The following is a 22,974-nucleotide window of genomic DNA, read 5'->3' as shown; positions in this document are numbered from 1 at the left end:
GAGCTGGATAGTGACTAATGGCTCGTGGAGGAGAGAGAGAGGGCGGGAGGGAGGAGGACGAGGAGCTGGAGAGGCCCGGGATGCATGATTGCATTTTTCCATCTTATTTCACTCTCTTGCTTCTCCTCGTGCCCAGATCGCTCCCTGTGCTGCGTTTAGAAATCTCCCCCCCCCCCCCCCCCCCCCCCCCACACCCCAACAACCCCAAACCCACACACAAACACACACACACACACACACACACACACAACCCACTGAGCCTTTTTCCAGCCTGAAAGACTTCTATGTCGCAAAAAGAATACTTGAAGAACAATTTCTTTCTTTGATGCCGCACTCAAAGCTTCAAACTAAACACAGCTTTGTCACGGCCACAAGAGACTCCCTCCTGATAACATTCGCTTTCATCGTGAGTTGAATGAGAGCGTTTCGGGCGCCGAGGCCACAAGTGAATGCCGGACTTTCTGCAGTGCGAACCACCTACAAAAAAAAAAAGTCCAGAGGTGCTTTTTCTTTATCGTCCTCAGCCGGCCGGGCCTGTGCCGCCAAAATAAAAGGCTTTTCAACCTGCCTGTGGCAACAGAACAGAGGAGGGAGCGCACCACTCCTCCTGACTTAGTCACCCGCTTTAGTCATCACAAAGCAAATCTCTTTTTAGGAGAGTGTTTTTCATCCGCCGACCCATTAGCTAATAAGTACGTAATCCAAAGCACACCATTTAGTTTTAGATTGATTAACTTCTTTCAGGACAGCGATTGGTTTGCATTCATTTTTATCATCCACTTGAAGAATCTTGCACACATTTTTTTCCACTTTTTTGTCAAAGTGATTTCATTGTAGTGGAGTTGCAAGCAGCCGCTGTTATGTGGGCCCCTCCCACTTTTGGAATACCTGCTAATCCGGAGTGTGGTAATAAGGCAAATGGGAAACAAATTAAAGGATAGATTTACATTTTTTTTCATGCCGGTCTCAAAGCAAAGGGTACTTTGAAGTTTTTGGTTAATCTCTGGAGGAGATCCCTTCTTCATGGACTTTAATGCACGTCTTTGTTCTGAGAGCGAACCAAAGAAAAACAATCGGTCGGTGAGGGAAAAGATTATTTGCACGTTATCTCTCCATGAACAAAATCTGCACTCTACCTAGCAGGCTAAGTGATTCATAATTAACCATGAAAAGCCATTTGCAGAATATGAAATTATTTTGAACCCAATTAGTATATACTTAAATGATAACGCCAGAATCAAAGCCAATCAGCACGCACATATTCATGCGTTTTCTAAATATAGAGCGAACCGTGGAAGCTTTCCTGAGTTATATTTCAAAGGAAACGAAAAGACAATTTACTACCGAGACCAAAACTAATTGAAATATATCAAACATCGACGCACAGGTCAGGTTTATTTGATACCTTTATCCCCAACCTGCAGAAATATGCACCAATCAACCACTCAAACCCGCTTCCTTCCTTTAGTTCACCGAGTCTCCATCACTCACACAACACAAAGAGGAACAAAGAAGACATCGCAGTCGTGTTCGGAGGGAAAGTGATCTAATGAGGAACGATTACTAACCACACTTGATGTGCAGCAATGAGTGCCGTGCGACGGCGCACCTGGCAAGCGATGACGCAAAAAATTATGATGATTCATAGGCGCCTTAAATGTCAAGTGTCTGTTATAGAGAATAACAAATGAGTGACACTCTGTTTTTTTTTGTGTCTGTGACGCTCGGCCACATTGCGACGCACAAAGAGAGCGAGCTTCTCACGTGAGCACTAAATACATTCATGGGAAACAAAAGTATTAATTCTCTGGATGAAAAAACACATTTTCCTTTACCTGGAGTTCGTTTGATTGATGCCTGTCCGTGCATGCCGCTTCATTTCTGGTCAAAACCAACCCTGTGCACAGTCTCATTTTAACCAGTGTAACAGCAGACAGTGATGTCGTTTTTTTAGGGTCTTTTTAGTGTCAGTGGTCAGTGAACAAAGCAGGTGTCAGTAGTTTCCTGTTTCTGCCCTCCCAGCTTTGCATCAGGCCTGCAGGAGCTCAGCAGTCTGCTGGCCCACATTGCTTTATGCTAATATCCCCCAGCTGCAACCTGCACCACCCTCCTGCTTCCCTGCCTTGCTTTCACTGGCTCTCTCTCACACACACACACACACACACACACACACACACACACACACTGGCACAAGCCCCCGGGACAGTCATGGGAGGGCCATGAAAAGGAAGCCGAGATGATTAATTAACTCTGCCCTCATTTTGATCGCGCCTTATTGGCTTTCGACAGTCGAGATTCAGCTCCGGAGCTTTGCATGGATTATCTTCCCCGACACCCCAAAACTGACACACAAACACACAAAATATCCAGATCATGTTGTTACTCATGCTATACGGTGAATGCGCAACATTGGTTTCTGGGAAGGTAGAGCAGCAGAGAGCAACAGGAAACTGACGCACGACACGTTTACTCATTCAGGGAGGGTTGTAATTAATTGCTGAGGTTGATCGGGATGTAAATGAGGTGAATGATCTGGTTTCCCGTATTGCTCAATATTCATCACGTGTTTATGTGACAGGTGGATAATGTGCCCAAGCGCTGTTGCCCAATTCCTCTCCCAGAGCAGTTTGGGTGGCGTCGGCCTGTAAAATGTAAAGTGAGATCCATTAATCCTACTCGCACAAGCTGCCAACTCACTGCAGTGACGAGAAAACTACAACCAAAATTGGATTTGACAACTTGTTTGCCGTTTTTCTCCGAAGTTAAGAGTTTAAATCGTGCCTGAAACCCAAATTATATGAAATTAGTTGCATTGAAATTCAATTTTTTTTTAATGAACGAAATAAATCTAAATAAATTGAGTGTGTCTACTCCCCAGTGTGCCTACGTGTGTGTGGAGGTGTGTGTGTGTGTGTGTGTGTGTGTGTGTGTGTGTGCGCCTGCTTACATGTCCATTTGTGTCGACTCAAATACAGTATCAGCGTATTCATGTGTGAGCCAATATATATCCTCAACATGTGCTTCCATGTGGTCACCTCACATGGCTGTAGTGTGCATGTGCATGTGCATGTGTGTGCGCGTGTGTCTCTTTGTGTGTAACAGTGAACACCAGGTGCTCCAGCTGGTCGCGGCCCTGCCGCGGCCCGGCCCTGACCGAGCGTCCTCTGGTCCCCTGTGCTTTTTCCTATTGATGACAGCCTCTGAGTCCAGACAGCGCTGCAGCTTTAAAGGGCCTGTCAGCTCTCTGCAGCAGCGCTGCACACAACACAATAGTGCTCCTGTATATTGTCTACACACGGGGGAAAAGCCTGCAGCACAGCTGTCTTTCATTGTCGTCTTCTTTTTGTTTTAAACTCTGTTTGCTGTCCCTTCTGCTTCTCTCTGGCCTGTTCTCTCTCACATTGTGCACACATCATCTCCCCTCCGAACAAAAGATCACCTGCCAGTGTGTGATGTGTCACCGGGTGGGAGCCCTGAAGGGAAAACCTGCAGCTCCATGCAGAAGTTTATTAATTCTGTGTCACAATGAGCTCCAGGAGAGTTATTGTTTAATTTTTATTGGATATGCAGTGTGATATCGGTGGGTAGAGGTCACGTGTAGCCTTCTGGTCTGCGTGGCTCGTGGTGAGAAAATGGGTTTAGTTCTGTGTGACATGTTTTAAAGAAAAAGTACACGATATCTCCACAATTCCTCGCTCGTATGCAAACGCGGCAACGGCACGAGATCTGCCTCGCCTCAAAAACTGCTGCAGTGTGTTGCATTATAATAAGGTGTTGTCTGCAGGGAACTTGATCTCCTCCGACGTGGCTAATGCGCTCTGTCAGAAGCGTTTGCGGCTGACGCTAGCCTCGACTCCAAAAAAAAGTCGGCGAGAGAGGAGAGGGAACTGGGAGTTGAGTCGACTCCAGCTCACCGCATCCGCCTGCCGGCTCCACTTACACCACCGCCTCGCAGTCGGGGAGGCGGTGACCTTCATGCCACTCGTTTTGAGGAGTCGGGTGCTGTCAGGGCCGATAGGTGACCGCGTTGATCTTTTCCCCGGCCTGCTAACACGCTGCTCTTTCCTAATCTGGCTGCAGGTTAGACATCAAGCCAGCAATTTTGCATTTCCCACACGGTATTTAATTGTGTTATCGCAGGGCTGCGGAGCTTCTGTCGACACATTATCTCAAATGTCAAGTATCAATAGGAGGTGCAGAGCACGGCCACCACTACGATTAGAGGGGAATTCATGCAAAGCGGTTTAGAAAGAAGATTGGACATTTCTGCAGATCCAATTACGCGCCGGAAAAAAGTCCTTTGGGGTCGTCCTTATCCGGCCAACGGGATTTAGGAGAAATTTTCATTTGAAAGTCTAAGACATCTCTCAGAGTTTACGTGACATAATGCACATTTGTTTGCTTTGCATTCCCAGCCTGTATTAGCACTCATTGATTCTTGAGATGCAATAATTTGGATGCTCGGCTCTTTGTCATAAAACGTCCGGCTGTTCGTACAAAAGATCCATGAGCTGGATCAATATCATCTGCATGTTGTAACATTTGTCCGTGTGAGTCATCCGGCTGGCTGGAGCCATTCACATTATTGAGTCTCAGTCACTTTCTAAAGAGATAATATGATCTGCATGCCTTTCATGAGTCCGTAACTCAACTTTATGGTGATGTGCTCGTGGCCGCTCGATGCTTTTCCGGGATCCTCTCTCAGACGTCAGAGGGGTGATTGGGGTTTTATGAGGCGTACTGAGCCTCAGGTGAACCGGACTGAATGAGGGATGCGTTGCCCGGCGCCGCTTGACCCTCAGGGCTGATTGTCTGAAGTGTCAGTGGTCAACGATTGTCTTTGTGTGTGGTCACGCTGGTCACCGAGGGGCTATTGTGGGAGCCCGTGGCAGCCAGCGGGCCATCGAGCCGCGAGCTAACATCCATCTGGCACAACAGCTGGAGGAGCTGGAGACTTCCACAGGAAATTATGCAGGGCAAACATGATTCCTATGATTATTTAATTACTTTCATTTCTTTGGGGTTGTCATCAATTTGCAGGAAATGGGTCAGAAGAGCTAACAGCCCGAACAAAGCGGTCCATAATTACTCTTTGTTAAATATTGCAGCGCAACCCAGCCCCTCCAGTTCATTCACATAATATCAAGCTTTATTTTGGAGGCATTTCCTGCTTGGATTTTCTGTCTCATTCCTGCCTGAGCGCGGATATGAGAGTCAAGTCCAACCAGCTGAATTAGTGCATTATTAAGCCGTTCTCCGCTGACCTACTTCCTCTACTGCATGGCTGGAGTCCTGCGTGTGTACACTGGGCCCATGGAAAGCATCTGAATGGTCTCAGGATAGGTTTCACTGTAAATGGACCTCTTATGTGCAGAAAGTAATGAGAGGATGCTGCAATGAGGCGATGGTGAAAGCTCTTCATATTCCATTCAGACGGTCCCTTTCAGGCCAACACAGTGATCAGGTATCATGTGCTGATCGGCAACACAAAGATGCAGAAAACTGAAATTAGCTCCCTCATAAAAGCATGTTGAAAGATACAATTATGTATCTTAAGTCGCATGCTCACTACTTCCGAAACACATGCATCTTCGCTCAAATCTCACTATTTAAAATTGAATTTGGGGTATTTGGAGTATGTACTTTTGCTCATTTTGTGGGTGAAATATTCCTTGAATCTGTTGATTCATTTGCACATAAAAAAAGCAGAGGAACCAAACTGAGTTAATCTGTTTCATCTCCACACATCTGTCCATGTCTGTTCACCTCCATAAACAATATGAACAATGCAGACGGCTCTAGCGCGTCCTGTACAATGCCGCCGTCACACGGGACGCGTGCAGCACGGCGGCCTGCATGCTGGAGGTGACGCTTTCAGGGGTATAGGGGGCCGTCCGCCGGTGAGCTATTGTAGGCCCTCAAAATGAAGCCGCTGCTCACTTCAATCGGCCCATCGGAGGGCCCCCGGGTTGAGAAATGGCTTCCAGAGGGTTCAGAGAATGCGAGAGCGTCGGCTAAAAGGGGGCCTGCCCCAGATAAAGAGGGTTAGCTGAGTAAACAAGTAATAATGATGGAACACTGTTGTTATTGTAAGAGCAAATAGCTGGCCTAAGCAAAGGAAATTCGGGTCCTTTTTCCCACAGTAGCGTAATTATCACATTCTGATCCTAAAATATCATAAACGTCTCAGGATATGAAATCCACAAAGCAACATTTCTATGCAAACAAATATCTGAATTGAGGCTCCTGTTTGGACGCTGGGTTATGATAACGATGGAAATTGAATTTATTTATCAGATAGACCTTTGACACGCTGTTTCATATTTTTGTTTTTTTGGGGGGGTGCCCTCTTTACACAGAGAAATCCAATATGTTTCAATCCCGTGACAAGCGAGTATTCAAGTCCACTGATGTCACTCCGTTGGAGAGGCTTAAACAGAAACTCATGTCAAATTCTTCCCCGGCTCCCATCTGGAAGAAATAAAACAAATATGGCTGCTAAAAATAAGACTCCACTTGAGATGATAACAAGGATTTAGTACCATTAACTGTGTAAATACAGTGTGTGGTTGGCCCCAGATTCATATTAAAATTCCTCCACAACCTGGATGAGCTCTGACTGTAAAAAGCCGCCTGAAATCGGCTCCGATAATGCCTTTCAGAAGTCGTTGATGGCCGATTTAAATATTTTATGCCGCTGAATTATTGGACTCTCGGATCGCTTGACGGCGAGAGGTCTTTGTTCGCATTAACCCAGGAAGTAGACGCAGCTAAATTCGGGTGCAGATGAAGCCAGAATCGCTGCCCTGACATTCAAACTGAAATATAAGAACAAAATAACTTCCACTGAGCGTTGTGGTCCGTCTGCCAGGAGGAAGCCTGTTCCACGTTCACATGGAGGCAAAGTGTAGAACTCATACGGGGCGGTTGCATGCTGACAGTAAAACATTTGGTTTAGCTGTAAGGTAAAAATGTTTTCACACAAATAAAAAGCTCAAATGACAACGTGTCATTATACAGATGAATATCTTTCTGGCTACGGCTGATAAGATCAGTTTAGACTGGCCTTGCAACCCAGTACCTGTGATCCTCAACCGTTCACTGTGTTTCTACCGAAAGCGCAGCAATTTAGGGCAATTTAAGATGGAAGCTCCAGTGAACATGCACAAAAGAAGGCATTGTCAGACATGTATTATTTAACGGGGCAAGTTCTTATTTACAGCAGTGCCTCGGGGCGCGCGTGTGTGTGTGTGTGTGTGTGTGGGGACCTAGATTTACACCATCAGGGCTACTGCAGTGTGTAATGGAGGCTACTGGGCATCCCCATTGACTTAGCCACATGTTTAGCCCTTTAGAATCAAACAGGCAGCCTTTTGGCCACAAGTTTTGTGAACCCAGTCGGTCTGGGAAGGTGCGTCATGACCCCCACGACCCATCGCCACCGAAATAATTTATGACCACGGGAATACGCATTGCACTGAGTCCTGCAGAAGAGGTCAAAAGTCACCACAACCCCATCTCCTCACCTTCCTCATTGCTATTCCTCCGCCTCCCCCATGCTAGAGAAACGAATCACCTCTCTGTGTCTTGATCCCCTTTCCGACCGCTGTCAGGTCAGATAGGAAATGTGAATCTGATAAGCATGAGTGGCACAGGTGGGTTTTGAGGGATGACAGCCAAACAAACCGCGTCCTCTTGTCACATTAGCATTTTCCCCTCGGTTATGGTTGCTCGCACGCCTGCAGGAGCTATCTCCGCTCCCTCATCCTGAGGCAGGGAAGACGGGGTAGAAAAAAAGAAAATCACAAGCTGACATTAATGCTTTTCTCGAGCAGGAATGCAACGCTTTGCCTCGAACATCTGCCCGGCACCTGGTTTGGCGGGCCCGTCAATAAATCAGCCTCTGGATTAAACGGCGGAGAAGCTGCGATAAAGCCGAGGCCTGGAGCTAAATGCACGTGAAATGTCAGGGAATCTGACGAGTAAATATCTCGGCAAAACACACACTCGGAAGTCAGGGGATTGTCGCTGAACGGACTTTGTTGTGCTTGCGGGTTTCATCCCACCTCACAACTGAACTTCAGCCGAGCGAATGATGGTTTTTTATTTCTGTCGATGTAATCAATTCGGGTCCCAACACAAGACATTGCTTACATTTCGACAGTACCCTGGGCCTAAGCACAAAGCTACTAAAGCGTAGTGTGAAGTAAGCACCGACCATCAAACTGTAATGAGAGGAGGCGAGCTGTACGGAGCAGATAAAGCTGAATGGATCCTCTCGAGGCCCTTTTACTCAATCGGTAATGTGCCTAATTTCCCGTGAAGGAGCGCAGTCACCGCTCCTCGCTCCGGCCCTCGCTCCTGGCTCGGTTAGGTGCGGCGCCTGTCCGTCAAAGCCTGCACAAACAGAAGCCTCCCGTGAACCAACCGACATCTGTTTAGCATCAGCTCTCGGCTCCGATCGGGCCCTTCCCCTGTCACCAGCCCAGCTAGTTGACATCATCCAAAAAAGGGTAACAGATAATGTTGATTGAGGTAATTGAATTAAACCATCACATATGAGCACTGTCCTGCTTTTCGGCCGCTCAGCTCATCAGTTCCAGGGAAGTCAATGGCCTGGTTAGTTGACACTCTTTGGCTCTCCTCCCTCGTCTGTCAACACAGATGAGGATTTATCTCCGATCCAATTTTGGGTGTCCTCCCTTTTCTTTGTTCTCGTCCCTCAGATCCTTTTCTCTCTCCCTCACAGCAGCCTCTCTATTCTTCGTGCGCTCCTACGGGTTGCCAGGTCCAGGTTTTCCTTTCCATTTCTGTCATCACCAATCAGCCTCCCTTTCCAAGTACACCTGGCTGATTATTGGCCCCCAGATGATAATAAAAGCCAGCAGCCCCCAGGCTTGTAAAAATCTGGGCAGGGGCACACCGCAGACTGCTACCCCCCTGTTCAATCCCCGTTTCCCATCCTGTCTGGAAATACCGGCACCGACGGGTGTGTATTTGTTTTTATTCCTAAAAAAGCAGCATTCCTCCACCGCTCCTCCCTGATGTGTGTTTTTGCAGATATAAAACTGAGGCTGCTGGGAGCAAAAGAGAAAGAGGGGAGACATTGAAGAGACAAAGGAAACAGAGAGATGGGAAAATGTTATTGTGTTGGAGCTTTTATTTTGAAAGGTAAGCAACTGCCACCTTTATTTACCTTCCCCACGCCTCCACACAGGTATAGCTCTGTGGACGTGATCGAATAGCGGTGTCAGGTCCGATGCATTTCATTCCTCGGCTACTTTTTCAAGTCTCCCCTGTGAGATTTACCGGGCGAACAGCTTTGCCACTGTTCCCAACAGGCATGAATGGCCCACTCTGTCAAACCCCAAAGAGCAGAGGAGGAGCCCGAACAGACGAGTGGGTTATTTGAGCGTTGGACGTATCTCAATGTTTGGAAAGATAATCTGCGGGGATTTGGATTCCTGACGGTGGCGAGGTGTTGATGTTTGGGCTGGGCCGGGCCGTAGGTGCTGCTGGAGGAAGAACATCAGATAACCCCAAAAACTGCTGAAACTCTCCCTAGATGACGAACAAGGCTCCCTTTTGTGTCTCAAGTAATCCATATTCCCCAACACTCCTCGAGTGGAGGCAGGTAGGCAGATGAAGAATATCCTGCTCACGGGATGCCCTCGACTCAATAAGGCTTCTGTGTCGGCCTCTGCAGCTCGACAGCCATTGAGCTCAGCTTCATTTATTGAGTGAAGGTTCAATACCTTTTTAGGTAGCAAGAGCTTGATTTGATTATTTGAGAGATGATTTCGCAAAACCATGAATGACGCTCAACGCCAACACACTACTTTTTTTGCCAAGCAGCGAGAGGAAAGGCAATGTGTTTATCACTGTGATTATAGATGCATCTCCATCATCTAAAAATAAACCTGACAGGTCAGCTGATCGGCTTTAATCGGGGGATGTGTGGTGTTGCCAGAGCGGAAGTCTTAAGGATAAGGTTACGGTTAGGGGAAAGACTAAACAGACTTTAATCAATTATCGTTTCCCTTTTTTAAGAATCCATCAAATCATTATGATGCAGGAAACGGTCAAGCCTGCAGCTTTATAAGGACATCCAGCATCACCTCAATGCCTGACACAAAGCCACAGATCAAGCTGACAGCACACAGATCTCACTGTCATTTTCCCCCAATTGAAAAATGACACGTATTAACCTGAGTGGCTGCCCTCTCCTCTGATGAAAAGCAGGGCTTATCGGCCCGGTTATCAGGCTGTGAGGATATGAGAGCTTGATGGCTGGCCTGATACTGTGACACCAGGTCTTTGGGATGTGAGTAACGACCTCTGAGCGAAAGGATCATCTGCAGAGGGCCTCAGAACATGCTGATAAGACTAATGAAGGGTAACCGAGGCCGGCTGATACGCATAGGCCTGCTACGAGCGGAGGCAGGTTTCTAGAAATCCAGACCATTAGTCATGCTGATTATTTCATTACCCCGCTGCGATAGGATCACAGTCATTTTGAATTATATCGACGTACGGGAATACGTTTTCATTGACGCTGATTAAATTTGCCGCGTACACGAATAACCTTTGGAGTATTTGGCTGCAAAACCCCGGTCGTATCTTTGGCAGGAGGCCAAGACCAACAGTCGTATCAGATGAGATATATCCCCGACACCTTGAAGGGCCACTGTCATAACTCATCCTCAAGTGCGCCATAAAAATACATGCAGAAAAAAATCTTACATTCTTATTTGCATAACCTTTGACACGCGTGCGGGAGTTCCGCTTTCTGTCAAATCTGCAGCTCAGGGTTCTCCGTTGGGTTTTTCGCGGGCGTGTCATCGGTATGTGCAGAAAACATCCGTGGCGAGCGGAGATGGGTTGAGGGTATAGAGCAGGTAAGAGGTTGTGACCGTGTCTTCGGCAGGGTCGCGACCCAAGAGCTCACTTCAGGGGCCGCGGTGCCTCCCCGAGGTGTCTTATCTGCGACGCCATGCCTCTGATCTTTAGACACATCAAGGTGGCGGAGGGAACTCCTCGCAGCGAGGGACGCACCCTGACCCCGACGCCGGTGGGTCAGAGCTTTATCTCGCTTCGAGGTCTATTTGTTTTTTTCCAAGTCAACTCCAAAGAGAGCTATATAAGAACCAGACGCAGTCTAGAATGTGATTCCATCCCCTCTTAATCTTCAAGAATGTGCGAAAGAGCAAAGCGTGCCAGTCGGCCTCATGCGGATGAATAATGCATCTGATGTTTTATTACTGAAAATTCTGGAGCATTGATCTTAAACAGATAACATTTGGTTTGTGTGTCAGTCAGATGATCTGTTTGTGTGGATTTTAACAGAAGTGTGTCTTCCGTTTTTTTCTCCACCCCCCATCCCTGCCGAAGCAGTGGGGGACGGCGCTCATGGTTTTAAAATTTCATAAAGGCACAGGAGCAGTCGGCGGGCAGATCTGGACTCTGCTGCTACCGAGTGTCTCCTTATCAAACGCTCTCACACACATGAGTAAACACGGGCGGATAAACATCAGAGGAGCTGTGGTCATGGAGCAACCTCAGCACACACATTACCTGCCAGGTCAACCCAAGCTCACATCACAACGGCAAATATATAGATATATATATATATATACCGGGTCAAATACTAGCCTGTAGCCCTTTAAACACTCACCCTAATCCTATGTATTGTTTGAGTTGTGTTTATAGGTTGTACATGGTGATTATATATTATTATAGCCCTGATTGTTATGTTTAATTTGATACCTACCATGTTCTTTTCTTTTTGGTGGGAACATGTTTTTTTTCTTGATTTGTACCTTGTGACCTGATAAAAAAAAAGGGCTCAAAGAGTTTTAATGAAGCATTTACAAGTATTGGAAATCAAATTGACCAGGTCTTTGTGAAAGATAAAATATAAATATAAAAGTCTCCTGAAGGTCTATTCTGTGAGTGCACGTCGTCTTGCTGTCAAGGAAAGTATATCAGGACTTTTTTTTAAAGCTCTTTTATGATTTAGTGTACTTTACAGGCGATTACGCACTCCTTATGAGCTTACAGCTCTCATGACGTTGAGGAACTGCAGCTCCGCTCCTGAGAAATACACCTCCGATAAAGTCTCGAGTCAGTAAATTCTGTCCGCACGTGAGCACCTGGGCCTCGTGGGAACCGTGCAGCTTTCACTCACGCCGTAAAACCGTCAGAAATAATGCCGAAGATATAACACGCGGCGGAGTCACGCTTTTAAATCCGGGCTTTGAATGTCGTCCCGTTTCACATGACGACGAGCACGCCGCATTCTCTGCATTCTGAGGATTACTCCAGCGCCCTGTCATTAGGAGAGGGGTCGTCTACGCGATGACAACACCGACTCAGGCGGCTTTGCTTCACGTTTGATGTGGCGAGTAAATATTTCCACGGACACGGAGGCTCTCACGGAAGAAGGTCCTCCTTTGTGAGGTAGCCGCGCTCATTATGGGATTGTGTTGCTAATGGTCTTTCGGAGACGGACGTTTCACCCCCAGACTGTTTTTTCTTCTTTTCTTGTCTGAATTGAGAATACAAGTCACACGTTTTTTCTTGATGAGGCGGCAGAGTGAGGATGAAGCATGCAGGTGGTGACTGTGTTATGTATTTAATAATGCACAAGGCCGACTGCTGCTGAACACCAACGGTTTTTGGAAGACAAACATTTCACAGCCAGCTTCATCCCATCCACCGACTAAGTTAGGACAACTTTAAAAAAAAAGCACCAAGAGAGGGATTTGCTGTGTTTCCCCCCCGCTATTGATTACCTGCTGTTGGAGCCAACAGTTAATTTAACTTTGGGAACTTAGCAGAGCGCTAATGGCTTTCCAGCTTGAGTGTGAGTGGCCCTCTGGCCACGTGCGAGACGAGCAGATGGCCGTGGGGCGCTGTTGTTTAACGCTGCTATTGGTTGCTTCCCAAACATGGACGATTTATCGCACTGGTTAAGTCCAAATTAATGACAATGATGACGGAGGAGATGATGAGAGGATTAGGACTCGTTGTCTTTTTTGGTTTTGGTTAAATAGTGGCAACTTTGACAGGAATTGGAACACGTCGCACCGAGCTGTTCGGCATCGATCTGTTATCGGCCCTCTTTGCCTAATGGTCACCCAGAGTGCCCTTGACTGGCAACTCGGCAGGACGCCCAGGCCTCTGCCATGTTCAGCTGGCATCGGGAGGAGGGCGGTGGTGATGGGTGTCTTCGAGTGGCCGCCTCAGATGTGAGATTAAGCGCGATGATTGCTTGAGAGAGCGGCACCCCGGGAGCAGCGGGGAGACCAAACAACTGCACTTACTGTATTTAGAACATGCAGCTTGTGCTCGTGAACATCATGAGGGTCTGCTCTCAAGGCCACAGGTTAAAAAAAGCTCATGCAGTGATAGCAGAAATACTTTTAAGTCTGGTCACAGAGAGGTCGATTAGACGTTCTGCAGCTATGTTTAAGCATTTCAGATCCACAATATTTTGCATTATATGATAACGGTTCCTGCTATTTCTACCCACTCGATCCACAGAAATATGCATTGTTTTGATATGTCTCATTGTTCCAAACTGTTATTTACACACATGCACATGCTTTATTTTCACGGTGTAACAACAGGGTTCCTTGGGGAAAAGATGCTGCAGGCACCGTGTTTGAATTTCTCTTTCTCTTGCCTTCAAAAGTAATTTTTCCAAAATAATCTGTTTTCGTTTCACGGATGGGCTTTTATCTTTGCCATCGACTAATTAGAGAACTGAGATTACAACAGAAGCAGAGAAAACTAGACGCTCCGGGGCCGGCGATATACACCGAGCAGAATATACTGTACGAGAGAAGGTTGTGTTTTGTATTTTCTGGTCCACACAAGAGGGCAGAGAAAGAAAATGGCTCCCATATACTACTTGAGATTCCAGGACTTGTGACCTCTTCATGGGAATCCCCATTATTCAATTACACTCCGCGAGCACATGAGCAGACTGTCTAGAAATCAATAGCGAGCATCTGTCCCAGTGAGATAACCGTTCGCCTAGGAGATAGATGCCTCACGAGCTGTCGAGCTAACATCTAATTCATTAGTCTGGAACTCTGATCGCACCGATCTGACGGCGTCGAGTCACAACTGGCTGTGTTATGTGCGAGGTAGACCTCAGATGTCTGAGAACCCAGATGGTGGAGGTACTATGTGGCCTATTTCTTACGGTTGCACTTCCCCCTTCTGCTTTATGTAGTCGGACCACTAAAAGGCAAATCATTAGGCCGTGGCCAAGAAATCCTCACATCTGTTTTCTCCATTCTGCTCTTAGCCTTAGCTCATTTAGTCCGCACTGTAACTCAGTAGCACACGTTTTGCGAGTGCGGGCTTATTCCCAGCTGACATTACACAGCTGGGCTTGCTTCTGGGCCAGCCGTCACTTTAAGAGCTGCTTCTGGAGTTACACGGCGAGCGGAGGAGAGACCGAACTGATGAATCGCACCTTTTTTCTTCTTCAAAAAAGCACTTCTGTTCTGTTCTTCACACATCTATGAAAACAGAGCGGAGGAAATGCACGGCCCAGACTCGATGAGGACGATGGTTGACGTCGTTCATGTTTCCGATGAACCATTGTTTATTTTTCACTTTTCTCTTCTCTCCCCGGCAGGAATACATGGACGCCAACAAATGCATCGACGAGCTCCTCAAGCAGCTTGACGAGGAGCGGCGAAACGTCCGAAGGTAAGAGGTTCCTGAGATGTTTGAGGCAGATGTTTTATTGCCGAAGGACATCAGCAGCTGCCTGCAATCCATTCCCGACCGCAGGCAGCAGAACAATGTTGTTTGGTTTGGAGCTGGAGACAAGCTTTGTACGCCGTTCTTGAGAAATGCTTTCTGTGCTGGAAGCGCACTAAAACGTGGCAGACAAAGGGGTTGACTGGGGGCATTTCTCATGGAGGTCCTTCGGAGCACATTTGCCCGAACACAATGGGAATGAAGAGCTTATGGAGATGGCAATCTAATGACCTTGTCCCCTCCGTGCTCCTATCTTTTCTCGCCTCTTCCAGCGACGCACTGCCCCCATAGAGACATTTTTTTTAAACTTCACCCTCTTTTGTACGACCCTCTCTCCATCTCAATGGAGCTGTATTCCCCCGCCTCAAAGTAATTTTCCCCCTGAGTGAGCAGAGAGGGGCTGGGGGTAAAGGGGTCTCAGGGTGGGATGGATGACCACTGACCATCCTCTTTACTAGGCCAGGGGTTTAATAAAGGAAGTGATGTGTAAAGGAATGACCCTCCCGTCTATGTCATCCACAGCCCTCTTTTAAAATAGGGGGAGCCATCTTTGGTGACACCCCGAGTGACCTAATGGCCACTTAGAGACACTAAAGTGTCTGTGGAGGGACCGGCCTGTGTTTGGGCCGAGTGGTTTCAAAGCCGTGAACTTGTAGTGACTCCCGTGGATTGGAGCGTCGGTCTTACCCACTATCAGCCCTGTAGTTCATGTTCTACATGAAGCTGGATTTACTCAGGATCAGAGTCCATCAGGTGCTCTGTGGTACTTCTGCACAGATGAGATGCAACCTGTAAAGAAACCAGCACACATTCAACCCGGTGCTTTGAAAACAAAATCCCTCACTTTTCAGAAAACAACACGCCACCAGGCAGGATTTGTACTCATTTTGGTCAATTCAGAGCGTCGACAGTGATAAATGACTTCACAAAGGCTTTTGTTGGGCTAAAACATAGACGGAGACTCCGCCCCCTTTACCCTTATCAAGCAGCCTCTCACGATGCTATAGATGTCCCCCTCCGCCCCGCAGAATATGGGGCCCATCAATCCGTCAACGGGAGAAAGAGAAGCCCGTACATTCCTCTGGTTCTCTGCATCCCCACTTCATGACCCAGTGACCCACTGCATTCATGTCTCTCATTGTAACGCATTATGGGGTAGTTTCACACTGGGCAAGTACACACATTTGACAATCATGACTTCTTTTTAAACCAGACTACATTTCGGAGTTACTAATGATGTGTCAAATGTCAAACGAGCACGCATCCGGGAGCTTCTGAGCCTTAAAAGAATGCTCGATGAAATATCTAACATTTAAAAGAAGGACCTTTTATAACATGAATATACAAACTAAACGTAGTTTTCTGTTTTTGATTGTCTGTCAGAAGCATCTGCACGCACGGTCCCTCGCGTTCAGTCGCAGCCTCGCTTGCTCGACGGAGCACAAAACCCCAGTGGGACGCCGGCCGGGCTCTCCGGCTCCCTCCATTCAATGTGACCACGTCCTTGACAGACGGAAACAAAAGCTCAGCAGCACAGTGTCAACATCAGATGGAGCCAATCACAATTTGGCAGCGGTCGAAGCGGCGTACAGTAGGAGGACGCTGACCCCGGGTTTCCAGTTACTCAGCGTTTTTTGTTTGCAGCCATTAAGTATGATGAAATGTCTTATTTTTAAGTAAACAATATCATAAGTGACGGCTCTGAAATGCTGGCGACACACAGCTGGAAAGAAAATTGTTTATGACAGACTTCTGCTAAGTGACAGATGTGTAGGAGGGACATATGGATGTTCTGCAGCGGTAAAAAGCGTGACGGGTGGGGAGTTAGTTTGCATGACCTCTCTGTGACAAGCTGCTGTGTCAAGGCACCGTGTAATCTTCCCTGTGGATTAAAACAATGTATATTAGATTCTTTTTGCTGTCACTCATTCTCCCAGCTCTTGATCTGTCACTGTGCCGAGCCGCTGCTTCCCTGGATCTTCCTCCCGACCTTGTTCTCTGTGGGTTGTGCGTGTCCAGTATCAGGTCACATGACCCCAAGCCGGTCCTCACCTGCCATTTTCTGCCTGCCGGAGCAGATGGCCGTTGTCTGTGACCCCCTTCCACACCTTGGAGGACGGGGAGGGAAGAGGAGGGTGGCCGGTGGAGCGAGGGGAGGCTGGGGGTCCACGGGGTTTTGGGACATGTTTGGAAGAGCAGGCGTCTGCAGCTGCAGCCCCGAGCCGAAAGGACATTAGGAACGACATCTGCTGATCAATAAGCTATTTGTCATGTTCAGAGAGCAACGGCCAAGAGTGGAGGTCAGATCAGATGGGCGCTTATCTGAGGGATTATCGCTAATAGGACTTTCTTTGTGGAATTGAAACATAGAGTTTTGTCCTGTAACTGCTCAACATTTGCACAACGTTGGATTTTGGATTGTGAATTTCAAAGCGACTTTATGTTGTTTATTTACAGTTTATTTTGAATGTACGTCCTTCATGCGTATAAGTCCCTTTGAGTCCATTTGAGTAATCTCATTCCAACATTTCCTAATTGTTTCGGCTTTTAAGATCACAGAGCCACTAATACAAATGCCAACAATTGTTTCAACTGAGGTTTAAGACTTCAAAAAAAATAAAGTCTCTAAAAGCACTTTGAGTGACTTTGAGTGTTCCCCTAAATTTGGCACTGATGGAGGAACATGTCCTTGCACTCCTACGAGGACGGCGGGGAAAAATGTGTGCGTGTACTCCACACGGAGCTGGGAAACCGCTCTACAAATGTGGACCTCGCTGATGTTACTACGAGCCATATCTGGCCCTCAAAGACGCCTGTGTGCTGCCGGCGGTCTGAGCGAGATGAAAGGCTGTAATCCCCAGCTGAAGTATGTGGCGAGGGCTACTCCGTGGACGAGGAGAAGGATCGCCTCCCGCAAACCCTGCAGACGCCCCCGAGGGTCTGCCGTCTCGCTTGGGCGAGAGCCGTGCGTTTTACCACTTTAATTGGATAAGTTGACCGGTCTAATGCAATAATTTGATCATGCTAGGCTCCAAGGAGATCTAATACAGTATGTTTGTGTGCTCTCTGAAGTGAATGACTTAGCCTAATCCATCCATTAGAGGTCACTTTACGGCCCGGGAGTCCAGACTGAAACATCTCAAAGGAAATAAATCAATCCGTGAAACCTGGTGTGTGTTGGAAACAGAGAGAATCAGTGGGAGGGTTTCTTCAACATGTTCTTTGTGTGTCCTCCCCCCCACCAATACACACTGCAGCATCTAGCTAGCTTGTTAGCATGGAGTAGCGTCTTGAGGAGTTGACGCGCCGCTGAACCCCCGAAGCAATTTGCGCAAAAGGCGACGCTCTATACTTTATCTTGCCGAAGATTCACTCCGTCTGGCTCTGGACTCCCTCGTCTCCCGTGTCCCGTAAAAAAAACGCAGAGCGCTCCGGCCCCTGATTCATGCGCCCGGAAAAAAAAATATCCAGACTCTCGGGGCGAAAATACATGCATCAGTTTTATGGAGCTTATGAGAGGAAAAGGTTAATCGAATGGGTTAATGACGCCTTTTACTGATGCTCCCTCAAGGTCGTTTCATAGCTGCATTCCCATGCACACTAAGAGCCTCCCCTCCTATGCACTGCCTCCTTCTCCACATATCACTCACCATAAGCCGACTTCTTTGCTGGTGGATTCAAGGTTAAGTGTAAAGCTAAGCAGCTGTCTACTACTCTTATTTTGGAAAAGAAAAGCATCATAGTCAGCGTGCTGGTCCTAAGCGTCCCCTGCAGATATAGTGTTGTAATCAACACATTTTGTTGGTGGTTTCACAACATGCACACGCACTGTTTTATAGGACTTGCGACACGTATTCTTGGTGTTTGGATTGAATGGGGTATTATCTGCATTCCTAGAAGCAATTAGCTGTGTTTAAGAGCTGAGCGTGTTTCGGTCTTGCATAATAGCTAATTGCCACTGTTGTTAAGTGAGTTCTCGGGCACTAATTTGAATGTCGGAAAAAAGTAGTTTTATTATCTATTGTTTGAGAAAATTATATATTTTTTTCTGATTTCCAGTCACTCTGGCTTCGTCAGTAGGTCCATTAACTTCCGTTGAGTTCCTCTCTGCTTGGTGCAATGAAAAGATGTTTTATCTCCATCATTGTTTGGAGAATGAGCCGTGGCTCCTTTTGCGCTCATGAAAGCGTGAAGTTATTTTGACTAAGAGTTTTGGAAAACATCCTCAGGTGAAGATAAGAAGTGGTTGGAAGTCACAGTGGCTGCATCCACACTATATCTACCTCCAGCTCTTTGGAAAACACCCTCTCGTCTCTCCGAGGAAACAGGAAGAGCTGCGAATGTGTGAAGTTCATAAAATTTCGGTCACGAGACAGCGAGTCCAACGAGTGATGAAGTGACGCTTTATGAAATCTGATGTTGAATTTTTGCCGCTGTGGGGTCTCTCAGTAAAAACAAAGACAAAAAATGAACTCTTGGTTGTCACTCATTGGTTGAGTTGTCGTCTTTATTGTTAAACAACCACCATTGCATATAAAAAAAATAATATATATACCGTAAAAGTCGGGTTACAAGCCGCTACTACCTTCGGTCAGTGTTCCCGTTAGCTCCCCGCTGTAGCCAGCTAGCGCTCCGCTAGTTCCCCGACAACCACCAAAGGTAGCGGGACCAGCTCTAGCTCGACACCCGACTTGGGCAGAGGGGACGTGGGCAGTAGCAGCAGCAGCGGGGAGCTAGCAGCAGTGCTAGCTAGCGCTGCTCCTAGCTTGCTACAGCGGGGAGCTAACGGGGACACTGACCAAATATATATATATATATATATATATATATATATATATATATATATACTGCTACAGTATAACATATGTCTGGATTTATAACCACACGTAAAAAAAAAGACATTTAATCCTAGAAAACTACTGGACATACACATCATGGCATCAATAATACACGACTGTCTTGATAAAAGTATTGCATTCTAACATCTGTAAAGTACTTCCACATTGGGTTTAGATAAACACATGTCAGCATCTATCTCCTGTGTTTTAACTTTATGGCACTAAATAAGTAAATAAGTAGACGCGAATGGAAAAAACGATAAAGCGAAGGACCTCCTCGTGACGGGAAACAACAGGCTTCTGTGATGGTAAAAATGTGGTGTTAATTTGACTAGAGCCAACAGTAGCAGTAGTGTGAGGTAGCGGATACCGCCGACATTAGTCACGCTGTAATCGCCCCGTTTGTTTACCATAATCACACAAGGAATGCTGGAAAGTATTTTTTTCTCCAGATTGAAAGATTAATGGAAGATTAAATCCAGGAGCATTAATCCTGCTGGTTCAGGTCTCGATGAGGAATATCTCGCCCTCAGATGACGTCTCACGCTGGACCACCTAATGAAGCATGACAGAGGTGCATCATCGCATTCATTGTATTACACACAGAAGTTAAATGACACACACACACACACACACACACTCGGTCTCTTGCAGCGTGACCCGTCATGTGACGTGCATCTAGATATCCTGAGCGGGCCTGTGTCGGGTAAACATGCCCGCTGCCTGTCTGCAGCTCGGCATTTCCTTTAGCCCCCCCACCACCCTCTTCCTAAAAAGAGTCTAGCCATGTTGACAGCTAAATATCTCCCGGATGGATCACCTCTGATGTGCTTCCAAATGATTTTACACCCCTTACTTTGCCTCGGTTGTATCAGACACTTAGCGTCTGAGCTTAAACACAGCGTACGAGCTAATCGTCTTCGGCGTGCCGCAGAGAGACTGGAAGCCAACAAAGTTTTTCCTCCTGTGTGATTAATGTCTGTCTCGGAACACACACCTAGACACACACACACACCTAGACACACACCTAGACCTCCCCTCCCCCGGTCACTCTTGGTCGCTCATCTGAGATCAAGCTGCAGGGGATAAATGACGCTGGAGCCCCGGACAGGATGTTTGTACATTCATATACACAGAGTAACAAAGTACTTCTTCTCGTTTACATTTGAGGGAATGTTTGAAATATAATATGTTTTTGCCCCCACTACATTTATCTGACGTATAACCCCATACAATAAGCTCGTAAAATATGATTAATTGCAAAAGATTAAAGCTTAAAGCGACTGAATTTAGCTCCGTCTGGAGCAGCTACACCATCAACATGCTGCCTGTTAGCGTATCAATAATTTAACGCTCTGAAAGGGGCCAGAATAAGTGGTTTTTACAGCCAACACATCACTGTGATGGAATACCATGAAGTCCAGCTTGAATAATACATCAAAATACAGCACGGCGAAAAGATTTCTGGAGTCATTTTCTTACTAATGTTGTTGACATTTTCCAGGTTAGTCTTTTAATTTGCCTTTGAAAGACTTTAAAATAATAAAATACATGAATGTGCGAAAAACCTTCCACAAATAAGCTCCCAAAAATACAATTTACTTAAAGTAACCGGATCCCTAGTTGTAATTTGCCGTTTCTCAATTGCTACTTTCCCTTCAGTAAAGGATCTAAATACTTCTTCCACCGCTGCACACATGCTCCTACGACCGCGAGCGTCGCTTCAACCGAGGCTGCTCTTCACCGCAGTTCAAAGGTGCTCACGCTCACGCGTTTCCAGCACGTGCACTCGCACGTGCATGGTCGCGCGCTGGCGACCACGACCACGAAGCGTCACTTTCCCTCAGACCACCCTGCACCCCGTTACGGAGGCATATCGACCCGCCGTCCCTCCAGCCACTGTCCCAGCACCCCCTTCCTCCCTGAGGAATGCTAACCTAGCCTGAGCATGTGTGTGTGTGTGTGTGTGTGTGTGTGTGCGTGTATGTGTGTGTGTGTGTGTGCGTTTGTGCGTGTGTGTGTGACAGTGGTGGAGCCAGGCTGGCTGTGTGGGCGGCCGAGTGTTTCCAAACAGTGGAATCTGTCACTGACACCCCTGGCAGAGCAATAAGCAGCGCCCTAATGAGCTCAGCAGATCACTCAGCACGCAGGGCCGACACACACACACACACACACACGCACACATGCATGCACACACATAAATATTACAAACATAGACTTGTATACAGTGTTATAAACGGACATAATTATGGTTGTGAGAACCGATACGCACACACACTCCTGCACATTTATTGATGCATGCACAAAGCAACGCATTACATATGCTTGTAAACCCGTCCACACACACACACACACACACACTGAGACTCTCTTTACGAGGTTAAAGTGGGAAAGAGGAGGGTTCGTGTGTTCGTCGGCCTGCAGACGAGAGCCATCGCTCAGCGATCGCCGCCCGCTCAAATTGATCGAATTAGGACGGACACCGACCTCAATATTTCTTGATTACGTCGCATATGCACGCGTTAATGCTGACTCAGCCGTCCATTTGTCTTTTTTAACCCAACCAACACAATAGTGTCTAATTGGTGACCACCTGCTCTTATAGAATCAAATCACCTGCCGCTCTATATTCAGATTTCCCCGGGAGACAGCTGCGCTTATGACAAACACAATCACGCCTCTGCGTGACATCTTCGCTCGCAAACTCTGCAATCGGGCTCTATGAATCTTTTTTTTCTCTGAGTTTTACGATGACAAATAGGGAACGCGGCCGCCGGCTTTACGAGGCACCTGATGACGAGAACCCGTCGGGCGATGCCAGATCTCCCAGTGTGAGATAATCTACCTCCAAACCCCACGAGTGTGTCCTCATGGTCCCGCTCCACCGTCCCCTCAACCTGAATCCCCCCAACCACCTCCCTTCCGTTCGCCAGGAAACTAATTTTCTCACATGGTTAGTGTCATTGTTCATTTAGGACATTAGTGACAGTGAATGCGGGGCGAAGTGGCAGCGATGGCCCCGGCTCTAAGTCAGCACCGTCCTTTCTTTCCCCTCTTTAACTGAGCGCTGCTGTCACCGGGACCCTTTTAATTCCCCCTTTCACCCCTCCGGGGCCCGCCCCCTCTCGCACTGGTCCTATTGGGGAGCAGACAATAGAGAGTGCCCCCCCTCCTTCCTCCCCTTCTGCCTCTTCATCCCCCCCTCCTCCTCGTCTCCCTCGGCCCTCACAGGCGTCCTGCCTGGTTGAGGCTGTGGGTTCCAGGCTGCAGTTTGTCACAGCCATTCAGCTGAGACTGATTGTGATTGCGGCAGATGGGCTGGAGCCTTCTCCGTCGCCGGGTCCAGACCCCAGCA

At 47.3% G+C, this 22,974-nt stretch overlaps 1 protein-coding gene across 1 annotated transcript in view; it reads left to right on the top strand.

The window, feature by feature from the left end:
* Positions 1-22,974, top strand: part of LOC306753119 (nck-associated protein 5-like) — a gene marked incomplete at its 5' end in the record, with an annotated part of 107,158 nt that overhangs the window by 20,184 nt on the left and 64,000 nt on the right. Inside the window, one exon of the mRNA XM_079236962.1 lies at positions 14,654-14,727. Within this exon, the coding sequence (XP_079093088.1) occupies positions 14,654-14,727 (74 nt within the window). The remainder of the gene's footprint in view (positions 1-14,653; positions 14,728-22,974) is intronic.

Source organism: Taurulus bubalis (assembly GCF_910589615.1).
Source record: "Taurulus bubalis genome assembly, chromosome: 21".
Taxonomy (NCBI): domain Eukaryota; kingdom Metazoa; phylum Chordata; class Actinopteri; order Perciformes; family Cottidae; genus Taurulus; species Taurulus bubalis.
This window is presented reverse-complemented; position numbering and strand designations above follow the sequence as displayed.